Source organism: Schistocerca americana, chromosome 4, assembly GCF_021461395.2.
Source record: "Schistocerca americana isolate TAMUIC-IGC-003095 chromosome 4, iqSchAmer2.1, whole genome shotgun sequence".
Taxonomy (NCBI): domain Eukaryota; kingdom Metazoa; phylum Arthropoda; class Insecta; order Orthoptera; family Acrididae; genus Schistocerca; species Schistocerca americana.
In genome coordinates, this window is record NC_060122.1 from 523,859,877 (window position 1) to 523,873,003 (window position 13,127).

Here is a 13,127-nt window from a genome sequence, read left to right on the forward strand (position 1 = left end):
TTCATGTATGGTTTCAGATGCACACACACGTTATGCGTGCTGTGCTTGCATGACACCGAGAAGCCACATTTTTGGCAGCCTCAGAAACACACTGATGTGCAATGTGTTCAGCATTCTGCTGATGTTGAGCATCAGACTGTGCTTTGGTTTCAGCTGCTCGAGCACTTGTCTGATGCTCCACTTGCTCAGCATGTACAAACGATTGTTGCTGTCCAGCTATCTTCATAGCTGGAGCTCTTTTTGACCTCTGTGACAGATTCAACTTGCATTTCCTGGGCATTAGAAATTTTAACAGTAATACCTAAACTGAGGAACTAAAGTCATAAGATATCTCACCAAATCACCTAACCAAATAACTAACTACAATAACAACAATACAGTAATTCAGAACAAATGCAAGTTAACAAACAAAATAAACTACAAACCTAACAGAGAAACAAACTGTCAAGTTCCTACTAATGCCAAGCAAACAAAAAAAAGAAACAACAAACATACCTGATAAACAATCTATTGAGATCCTACAAATATCAAATAAATGAATGAAAGAAACAACAAACCTAACAGGAAAACAAACTATCCAGATCCCACAAACCAACGAAATCAGCAAGGAAAGTACGAATTACTCAAATTTAACCAGCAAAGCCATGTCATTGTCCTAAAAGCAAACCTTCAAATGCTAGAAACATTCAAAATCACTAAGGAAACTATGAGTCATTGAAATCCAAAGAGAATAAAATATTTAAGAATCCTGATAATATCACAGTCTTCGACCACCTGTAGTCGGAGATTACAGTCCAATACACTTTACTGAAATCCAAAGAGAAAACAATGGTTAAGAGTCCTTATAATATAACAATTTAAATATTCTATGAAATATTTTCATGAACATACATTACATTGTCACAGAATTTAGTGATGAGTCTATCTTAAAGTAATATTTCTACTTTCGTAAATTTATGTATGTACTTCTTTCATTTGTTAAAACAAATCAAAATGGGCACTGTGTAAATGCTAATTTCCAAGGTTGGAACTGTGTTATGACTCTATTCTGTTTCAAGGCAACAGCTCATTGAAGATTCATCACAAACTGAATGTCCTTGGTACAATTTGTTATAATTAAATGTAATTTTAAGCCATACTGGCAATAACAGTCATCACAAGCTACCAATAGAATATTTGAAATGCTTATTGTCATGTATTCTGCATAGCCACACAGTTAAAAACATGTCGTGAATTATGTATGAAGATAGTTCAAGCTCTAGTGCAGACTTTTAAGATTCTGAGTGTTTCATATTTAGAACTGAAATAGTTTCTTTGCTGCCTCTTGCTAATATTTGGTTGTTTATTGCGAGTCTGTTGATTTCCAAGGTTGTGGTTGGGCAGGAACCTAAGAGTAATACCATCTAAATTGCTGCAATTTAATTATTTTCAACACTGCATCTCGCAAATATTTCATTTTTATTACATGTCTGTTTATTTCTGAGGTTGTACCCAACAGTAATATTTTTTCTTTGATCAATTTATGTACATACTTCCTTCACTTGTTAAAACAGTTAAAAACTAATCTATCTAAATTCATTGCAGTTGATTGATAGTTAACTTTCATGTATGACTTTTTAGTCACATTACCCATCCTACAGGAACAGTAGCAGTTATTTGTTTCAGAATAAAAGGCAGCCTATGTGTTCATTCAGCATTTAGGCTATCTATATTCTAAAAGTTCATCTAAATCCATCCAGCCACTTCATCATGAATGGGTAACAAATGTATTAACTCAACAGAGAAGGAAAATAAGCAATTCCTGGTTTGGTGCATCACAAATTTTATAACATTTGCGTATGAAGCAATGTCACCTGCCCTCAGATGTGTGCCATTACTAGCAGATAAGCTCATATATCATAATCCAGCCTCACTAAAATCCTATGACATTCCACATGTAAAGGACATCTCTCTGTCTGTCATACAGGATTTAAATAACACCATCATTGTGAGTCTTCAATGCAATTCCATAGATACCCAGGAGTTAAGGAACTTGTCAGCTTTCTTATATTGGTAACAATGGGTGTGAGCAAACTCATAGAAGAACACAGTCATAATAAAAAAAAGCAAATATTAATGGGAAGCTTTGTTGTAATTATATTAATTTCTAATAGAAAATTCCCAGAGTCCTTTATAAACACTAAAGTAACAAAAAATTGACTGCCAGCAGGATGCAAATCAGAGTACTACACAATTCAGTTTGGTAACAAGGCCTCTCTAACTGTACAGGTACGCGGAACATTCTAATGTTGCTATTTTATATGATGTATTAATAGCTCATGAAGGCTGTTACTACCTATATGGCTTTAACTGACATTTAATTAGAGCAAATAATACCAAGAATGTTGGGTTTGTGATAAATCTTCAATGCCCTGCTGCCTTGAAATGCAATCCTCTCATAACACAGTCTTCAATCTGGTGTTGTGACTTTTCATTGGTCATTGCTTAGAGCGCAATTATTATTCCACATTCATGTTATATCCTTCAAATAAATAAATATCTTGTTCTACACACTTTTTAAAGAAGCCTGTGTGTTAATCCAAGGTATAAGCTATCTGTATGTCAAATTTCATCCAAATCCATCCAACCAATTTAACGTGATACAGTAACACACCAACGTTCACATTTATAAAACATATGGGATTACCCACATTTCCCTACACATTACCATTATTTTTTTCACAATTTTGAACATCTTGCACCATATTACATTGTTGAACACTTTTTCCAAGTCACCTAATCCTATGAATGTGACTTTTTTTTTCTTCAGTCTTACTTCCATTACTAACCACAGAGTCAGAACTGCCTCTCTGGTGCCCTTACCTTTTGTAAAGGCAAACTGACCGTCATCTAACAGGCCCTCAATTTTCTTTTCTATTCTTCTGGATATTATTCTTGTCAGTAACTTGGATGCATGAGATGTTAAGCTGATTGTGTGATAATTCTCACACTTGACGGCTCTTGCAAACTTGGGAATTGTATGATGTTTTTCAAAAGTCTGATGGTGTATGCCCAGTCTCATTCATTCCACACACCAATGTGGATAATCATTTTGTTGCGACTTCCTCCAATTATTTTAGAAATTCTAATGGAATGTTATCTGTCCCTTCTGCCTTATTTAATTTTAAGTCCTCCAAAGCTCTTCTAAATTCTGATTCTAATACTGTATCCCCTATCTCTTCCCTACTGACTCCTGTTTCTTCTTCTATCATGTCACCAGATAAGTTCTCCCCTCTTAGAGACTCTCAGTGTACTCTTTCCATCCATCAGCCCTCTCCTCTGCATTTAACATTAAAATTACCATTGCACTCTTAATGTTATAGCCTTTGTTTTAAATTTTACCAAAGGTTGTTTTGACTTTTCTATGTGCTGGATCAGTCCTTCCGATAATCATTTCTTTTTCGATTTCTTCATATTTTTCATGTGTAGCCATTTTGCCTTATCTTCTCTGCATTTACTATTTATTTCATACCTGAGTGACTTGTATTTCTGTATTCCTGAAAGTCCCTGAACATTTTTGTACTTCCTTCTTTCAGTAATCAAATGAAGTACTTTTACCATTACCCATGATTTCTTTCCAATTACCTTCCTTTTACCTACATTTTTCTCTCCAACTTCTGCGATTGCCCTTTTTAGAGATACCCATTTCTCTTATCTTCAACTGAACTGCCTACTGAGCTACTCATTATCACAGCATCTATAGTCTCAAAGAACTTCAAGCACATGTCTTCACTCATTAGTACTTCTACATCCCACTTCTTTGCACATTGATTCTTCCTGACTAGTCTCTTAAACTTCAGCCTACTCTTCATCATTACCAAATTGTGATCATTCCAATATCTGATTTCAGAACCTCTGCCTGACCACGATGTAATCTAACTGAAATATTCCTGTGTCTACTGGTCTTTTCCAATATACCTCTTCCTCTTGTGATTCTTAAACAGAGTATTCACTATTAACATCTGAAATTTTTTGCAGAACTCAATTAGTCTTTCTCCTCTCTCATTCCTACTACTGAGCCCATATTCTCCTGTAACCATTTCTTCTCCTCCTTCCCCTACAACTACTATGAACAGCATTGTGAATGCAGTATCATAGTCAAGACACAAAGTCAACACTCGCCACAGCAGTACAAGTTTATATGCCAAATAGCTCTGTAAATAATCAAGAGACTATAAGAATACATGAAAAGATAAAGGTAAGCATTCGTATACTTCAAGGAAATGAAAATTTGATTGAGATGTCTGACTGGAATTCAGTAGTAGAAAAAGGAAGAGAAAGAAAACTAATAGGAGAACATGGATTGGGAGAAAGGAATAAAAGGGAAGCCATTTGGTACAATTTTGCAAAATGGTTCAAATGGCTCTGAGCACTATGGGACTTAACATCTATGGTCATCAGTCCCCTACAACTTAGAACTACTTAAACCTACCTAACCTAAGGACAGCACACAATACCCAGTCATCACGAGGCAGAGAAAATCCCTGACCCTGCCGGGAATCGAACCTGGGAACCCGGGCATGGGAAGCGAGAACGCTACCGCACGACCACGAACAATTTTGCACAGAATATAATTTAATCATCATTAACACCTGGTTTATGAATCATGAACGAAAGTTATATGTATGGAAGAGACCTAGACAGTGGAAGATTTCAGACTGATTACATGATGATAAGACAGGGGTTTTGAAATCTTTACTTTAAACTGCAAGACATTTCCAATGGCAGACTTGGAGTCAGACCTTAAGTTACTGGTCATGAACTGTAGATTAACTGAAGAATTTTTTTAAAAATAGGGTAGAAAATTAAGGAGATGGGACATGGATAAATCGAAGGAACCAGAGGCTGTTGAGAGTTTCAGAAGGAGTATTAGGCAACTTTGAACTGAAACAGGGAAAAGGAATACAATAGAAGATGAATGGGTTGCTTTGAGATATAAAAAGGAAAGGCAGCAGAGGCTTACATAGGTATAAAGGCAAGGCCTAGTAGAAATCTTTGGATAGCACAGAAGATATTGAATTCAGCTGACAAAAGGGAGGACATATAAAAATGCACCAAATGAAGGAAGTGAAAGGGAATACATCTGTCAAAAAAATGAGACCGAAAGAAAAATGCAAGATGGCTAAGATGGAATGACTATAGGACAAATCAAAGGCTGCAGAAGCATGCATAACTAGAAGAGAATTAATTATCAGAATTAAAGAATTAAGAGTATTGGAGAAAACAAAAGCAGCTGCATGGATTTTAAGAGCTTAGATGGCAAGCGAAGAAGAGAAAGCTCAAAGGTGGAAAGAATATTCAAGTGCCTGTGTCATGAAAGCAAAGTTGGGGAATTGACAGGACACTAAAAGATCTAAGTGGCAACAAGAGTAGATGACATACCAACAGAATTATTGAGATCCTTGGGAGAGCCAGCCATGACAAAATTATTCTACCTGGTGTGCAAGGCATATAAGATGGGTGAAATATCCGTAGACTTCAGGAAGGTTGTAATAATCGTAACCCCAAAGAAGGCAGGTACTGACAGGTGTGAATACTATCAGTTCAATGAGTCATGGATTATTTACAGAGGAACTGAAAAGCTAGTAAAAGCTGAACTCAGGAAAGATTAGTTTGGATTTTGGAGAAATAGGGGGAGGGAAAAATGTAGGTACACATGAGGCAATATTTGACCCTACAGCTTATCCTATAAGATAGATTAAAGAAAGACATGGCTATGTTTATAACATTTGTAGACTTAGAGAAAGCTTCTGACAGTGTCGGAATACATTCTTTAAAATTATGAATGTAGCAGGGATAAAATACAGTAGTGAAAAGTTATTTACAACTAGTATAGGAACCAGATGGCAGTTACAAGAGTCGAAGGACATGAAAGGGAAACATTGGTTCAGATGGGAGTGATATATGGCTGTAGCCTTTCTCTAATGTTGTTCAATCTGTGCACTGAGTAGTCACTAAAGAAAACCAAAGAGGAAGGTGGAAAGAGAATTAAAGTTCATGGAGAGTAAATAAAAACTTTGCAGTTTGCCAATGACATTGCACTTGTGTCAGAAATGACAAAGAACTTAAAACAGCAGTTGAAGGCAATGTATCTTGGAAAGAGATTATCAGCTGAACATCAACAAAAGTAAAACAATGGTAAAGGACAGTAGCCGAATTAAATTAGGCGATGTTGAGGAAATTAGATTAGGAAATGAGACACTAAAAGTAATAGCTGAGTTTTGCTATTTAGCCAGCAAAATACTGATGATATCTGAAGTAGAGTATATAAAATACTAACTGGGAAGAGCAAGAAAAGAATTTCTGAAAAAGAGGAATTTATTAACATCTAATATAGATTTTAAGTGCTGGGAAGTCTTTTCTGAAAGTATTTCTTTGGAACATAGCCTTGTACATATGTGAAATGTGGATGACAAGGAGGGAATAAAGACTTTGAAACTGTGGTGTGATAGAAGAATGCTAAAGATTAGATGGGTAAATTGAATAACAAATGAGGAGGCACTGAAACAAACTGGGGAAAATAGAAATTCATTGTCCAACTTGACTAAAACAAGGGACTGATTGATAAGACTTATCCTGAAGCATCAAGGAATTACCAGTTCAGCAATGGAAGGAAGTGTGGAGGGGGGGTCAAAATTGTAGAGAAAGACCAAGGCTTAAATAGAATAAGCAGGTTCATATGGATTTAGGTTGAGGTAAATATACAGAAATAAAGAGGCTTGCACAGGACAGGCTAGCACCAGTCTTCAGCATGAAGGAGACAGCAGCATCAGCAACAACAACAACAATACACTTGTTTGTTACAATACTTAAGTAATTTGACTGTACAATCAATAGCAGCACTTCAACAATTAATTAGACTCCAGTAAATTTTTGTATTTTCCATCATTTTGCAGCACAGCGCTCACATTCAGAATGTAATCATTATTTGCAGGTTGAGGAAAGGTGGAATGCAAGGGCACTATGTCTTTTATTCAATCTGAAGAGTGGTGGTCTCAATATTACTTGCTCTCTGGCACTACTAGTACCTTCACAGCTGTACGTACACCTTTTCCCATCTTAGGTGTCACTGGTGTACTTCTGACTTTAGCTCTCCTTAAGATTTACTTCTTGATTAGCATGAAATTTTGAATTTCAATTGAATAGTTTCATTTTATCTCTGTTGCTGTTTGAATCTCCAGTGTTTGGCAACATCATTACATGCAGCATTGATAAATATATATGATGTGGATGTATGAGTTGTTGAAACTACTAGTTTTGAGTGGGTTGACCATAAGCCTGTGTTTTTGTTACTTGTTCTACCATTTTCAGAAACAATGTAATATATTATTATTTGTGGAGGTATAAGGTGTTAACATTAGAAAAATTAAGGTTTTAATCCATTGTTTCCTTTCTGTGAAAAGGCATGAAGAAACAATATCTGTATTATATATATATATGGAACAACAATTCTGAAATATTTCTACATGATTTGAAAATGACTGCAGGCAACTACTCATCTGTAGCTGATTGGTGTGTGATGCATAGACACTAATTAAAATGTAGAGACTTCCATGGCTTTCACTAAATTTTCTTCTACTGCTCTTTTTCCATTATCTCCATCTACATCCACACACATACTCTGCAAGCCACCACATCATGCATGGCTGAGGGTATCCTGTACCACTACTAGTAATTTTCTTTCTGTTCCATTTCCAAATAGAGCAACAGAAAAACAACTGTCTACATGCTTTCATATGAGCCCTAATTTCTCTTACCTTACCTTCATGGTACTTATATGAAATGCATGTTGGCGGCAGTACAGTTCTTCTGTGGTCAAATTCAAACGCTGGTTCTCTAAATTTTCTCAGTGTTGAAAAGAATGTTGAAGAAGTATAAGTACACACAACCATGCAGAAACCAATTGGACTCCCCTATGCTCATGCTAACAATCCATTAGTATGCCATTTCATCCTCAAACTAGGCACTCAGAATTTCAGTTTAATGTAGTGTGAGATAATTCCCTAAATTACTGATTTCATTAAAAGCAGAACAAATAAAATCCCCATGAAAATGCTTAATATATCATAAAATAAATAGATTTAAAGCTTACCATAAAGTCAAAATACCCTTTCATTCCTTTTTGAGGATCAAAATTCAGAATGATCCCACCAGTCTCTTCATTCACAATGAAGGGTGGTTTCTGTATGTTCTCTAAACCTTCTGTCAAAGTCTTGTGTATTTCGTCAATTTGGTAGTAACGAATCTCAGCATTTATACCAATATCTTTATCTACAGCCTGAAAACACAAAAAGACTGTAAGATTAACTGCATAAAACTTAGCCAACAGAAATCACAGTTGCAGTGAAATTCTATACAGCACTGACATGTGAAATCATTTTTTATAGATGCATCTTACAGTACTTGAAGAGGTAAAAAGGTAGTTGGAATCCTAGGTTAGCTTTGGAATGTAACCTGAACTGCTTAGGAGGTGGTGACTGAAAATGTACAAAACAAAACCATGTGCTATGCCTTTTCGAGGTCTCCAAATATCTTAATAAGAAATGTGATCTCTTGAGAAGAGGTTCTGTTTTGTGTCAGCTTTTTCACATGATCTGACCCAACACGATTTCTTCTTGTGGGGTCTCGGAAAAAGTCTTGTGTATGATACACCTGTCAGGATTGAAGAGGATTTCCTTGTAAGAATTGTCGCTGTCTACATCATTGCTCAACAAGACTGTGATCATTCTAATGGCTGTGACAGAGCTTCATCTGATAATGTCCTGTCTATGTAGAAGGTGGGTGATGCCACTTTGAACAACTCATATGAATGTAGTACCTTCTGCAAGTTGTGCAGATAAATGAAATTGTTTCAGAAATGTCTGCAGACCAATCATAAATTTGACATTTTCTTTTTTTTTACTCATAACTTTTGACTTATTCATTGCTGGACCACGGTTTCCTACCTCATTTCCTCATCTCTTTGTCCTTCTCCACCATCCTGCAAGTTAGTATCATCATTATCGAAACATGCTGTTTATACTGATCACAGCAAGTTCTCTTAAGTAAGAATTCAGTTTCTGTAGTTGGAATTAATTTGAGTGTCCTGTATCAATTACAGTAGTTTGTATACTGTACATAGTAGTTACACTAATCAGTAGTGTTCTGTGGGTGCCCCTTCTACCTAGTTTCTCAGTCACATTTATACTGACCCTATGAGATTTGGTGGAAATTATCCTATGCACAAGATTTCATGTACAGAATCTGACAATACATTTTGCATCCTTGGGCCACAAAGTACTAAGAATCAGAAAAGAGTTCATCAAAACCTGCAGCAATTCTGCATTTGTTATGCAACCCTTAATTCATAGGTAACAATTAAGCTGTGGTAACAATTAAGCTGACAACTAAATGATAAAATGTACAGAAGGTTAGCAGTCAGTCACATATTCTGTAATTTATTGCAGATCTAGATTTCAACTATAACATTGTCATCATTCGTGCATTACCAGAAGAGTTATAAAATCTTAACCATGTAAAAGCATAAACATGTGACAATTGTCACTAGAATTTACACATCATGTAAATGTTAGTGGCAGTTGTCACATGTTTATGCTGTTACATGGTTATGCCTATTGCTGTTACATGGTTATGCCTAAATGACTCTTCTGCTAATGCACTGATGATGACAATGTCATAGTGGAAATCTAGATCTACATTAAATTAAGGGATTCTCTGACTGACTGCTGTCTGTTACATCAGAATATTCAGTGGTTACTGTGCACCACCGGTGTCCAATGGGCCCCAAATTAAATAGATGTTACGTTCTGGTCTTTTCTTAACATGGGATAGCTCCTTCCTTAATAGATGTGATGTGTCATTTCTTTGCGAACTTAGAGACATTTAGTAGGTTGCCAGCAATGGTATCACAGGAAACAGAAGATATTTTCACATTAATTGTATCAAAGGTGAATTCAGTCAAGAAAACTTATATGTTATGAGACAGAATTTTGGGTCAGAACTTACTTTCAGAAGGTGAAATGTGTAGTACTGCCAGACACATGAAAGTGAGTAGTACTGCCAGACACATGAAAGTGCCACACTACCTAGATTTTGGAACTAAAAGTTCCATGCTTCAGGAGGAGAGAAGGTTAAAAGAACAGCAAGTCACTCAGACACCAGGATGAGAGCGACCCACTTGTAGCGAGAACAAGGGTGGACAGTGGTCAGTGTTGCTGCATGAGAAATCCAGCATATTATGTTTGTTCAGTGATTTTGATATTAGCCCTATCTTCAGAACTATCTGCACTGATGGGAAAGTCTGAATATTGGTGGCTAATGATTTCTACTTGAGTGGTTGTCATTCAGATCTTCTCTTGTTAATATTACTTTCCAGATACCAGGCTTTCTGTCTCAAAATATTTAGCACAGTATTCTGTTTATCCTGCTTAGTTCTTGCACATTTTTATTGAACCATCCCATACATCATTGCTAATATCACTGGTTGGAGACAGCAGACCTCTTTCATTTGAATGCTCAGTTGGTGAATATGATAATTAAAATGTATTGTCCAGTCCTACCTGCTCTATGCACCTGAGAAAGCCTCTCAACTCTACATATATTCATACTTCTTTGGCTGAAAGTCATACAGCAAAGGCAATATGGTAAGTGATAGTATGCTGTGAATATATGGCATTTTATGAATTAAATTTGCATGTATGCCACTGTTATTGCTAGAAAAAGTTGCATTCATTGTGAACATGTGAAACACAGAGTGGAATCCAATAGCACAAATTTCTGCTGTGGAGGAACTGATTCTGCAGTGGATGGAAGATAGCCACAATGGGTCACAATGACAGATTGATCTTAACTCTCTACATGGCTACAGTGAGCTTTAGCAGCGTAGGTCAGTGTGCCCAGATGCTACACACATCATCCAATACCAATGTTAGCATACTGTTGTGAAATTTCGTCACTAATACTTATTAAGCTTAAATCAGACTTTCAGTCCTTGTGTACATATGGGGTCAAGATGGGCCCTAAGTTTAATTGCTCGTTCAGATGAATTCCCAGATAGTGAGCTTATTTTTGCCCCAAATTGCTGGATTTCTATCTTTTTCTGTTTGATTACATTTTCGTTTACTCCTCATCTCATAAAATTCAGTTTAAGTGACCTACCTGACAGCTTAGACTTGCAGCACCACATGTTAAGCATACCCATTGCTATTCTTGCTTTTTCAGATGTTTCATTCCTGCTATTTCCCCACATGAGCAGAGAGAGATTATTGTTGTAAGCTATCACATACGGCATAGTACCTCACTCTTGTAACCTATTCAACAAGGGCTCCCAATTTATATCTCAAACTTGTTGCATACAAATAGAGCCCTTTAGACATCCTCTAGTTATCCCTTCTGATAGTTTTGGTGGGTGATGACAATGTGGCTTCCTAACTCTGCTATATAGTTCCCTGGACACTATCTCTAGATGGAAAGTTAGAGTTGTCATCAGTTGTCAAAGGCACAAGCATAGTCCAACCAGATTCCAGCTATGTATTTGCACAATGAAGAATGATAAGTTTCAGCTATAAAGTTGATTCTGGCTTCCACTGATGTCAGTTTTGTATGCCAAACCGAACACAGAACTTAGTGATCAGTCAGCATACAGTAGAGCAAATTTTTTTTACTAATTTACACATAACATCCTGTAATCTAATAGGCCCATACAGTTTGGCTTTCATAAGATTGTTGTCCATCATCCTTATTTTTTTTCTTTAGGCTACTGATTTGTGGGTCTACTTCTTCCACACTGCAGCATTATTGTACTTCTCTGCTAGGTTTACTTCATATTTTTCTCTGCTTAGCTGTACCATTGGCTTGTGCTGGGAGCAAGTCTTGTAGTGGCAAAACAGTTATGTTTTGCCACTAGGTTTTCTTATTTTACTGTCATGCCTCATTATTGGTAACACTTAGAAAAATTACCCTACTTATGAGTGACATAATTTCATTGCCAAGCTTACTGCCTGATTTAGTTCACATAGCCCAGCCAGTGTGGTGTCAAAGAATGCCACAATGTATCCTTTTACCTACTAAAGATCCTATTTCACTAAATTGCTGAAAATATACTTTAGCGTTATTGTAGTATTGACATAGCAAGTTGGTTATATACATATCTCTGACAGAGGTACTGAAATGCTAATAAATATTCATTGAAATATTGTTTTAATTCAAATCTACAAATCTCTGTGTCTGCCAGAATAGTTGCATTCATGGAATATCTCCAGCTGCTATGACCTGCCATAATGGTGCCATATATGAGATCCTCCTATTAAGGATTATAGCTTTTCCAGTTAGAACACACTGTATTCCCTTTCCTTAATCACTCTTGTGAACTTCTGTAAGATTATGTGGCTGAACATAGCACTTTCATGCCTGGTCTTGAGACTACTAGTCATGATACGAGGGGTGTTCCGCAAGTAATGCAATACTTTTTTTCCTGAGCCAATTTCAGTTGAAAAAAATTCAGAATTCATTAGGGGATATTGTGGAATATCCACACTTCAGCCTCTATTGTTTCATGAAGTTGCAGTAGGTGGCAGCGCTACACATGGACTTCAAAATGACTTTTGTAATGAAGGTATGCTCCAAACAGAGGACTGCCATTGAGTTTCTTTTGGTGAAAAACTAGAGCATCACAGATACTAATAGGTGATTATGGAATGTCTAGAGACCTGGCAGTGAACAAAAGCATGGTGAGTCATTGGGTGAGGTATCTGTCATCATCAGAACAAGGTCGCGCAAAGCTCTCTGATCTTCCGCATTCTGGCCGGGTGCACACAGCTGTTACTCCTGCAATGTTGGAATGTGACACTCTCAGTAAAGGTGATCAATAGATCAGAATCAAACACCTTGCTGCACAGCTGGACATCTCTCTTGGTAGTGATGATACACTTGTCCACCAGTTGGAGTATTCAAAGATGTGTGCCCACCAGGTTCCTAGCCACCTAACAAAACACCAAAAATAACAATGAAGAACCATTTGTGTGGAATCGCTTGTAAGTCACGAGGCTGATCATGACAACTTTTTGTTGAACCTTGTCACAGATGATGGA

At 36.6% G+C, this 13,127-nt stretch overlaps 1 protein-coding gene across 1 annotated transcript in view; it reads right to left on the reverse strand.

Moving 5' to 3' along the window:
* Positions 1–13,127, reverse strand: part of LOC124613910 (cadherin-23) — a 356,576-nt gene that overhangs the window by 39,853 nt on the left and 303,596 nt on the right. Inside the window, exon 27 of the mRNA XM_047142660.1 lies at positions 8,132–8,317. Coding sequence (XP_046998616.1) covers positions 8,132–8,317 — 186 coding nt within the window. The remainder of the gene's footprint in view (positions 1–8,131; positions 8,318–13,127) is intronic.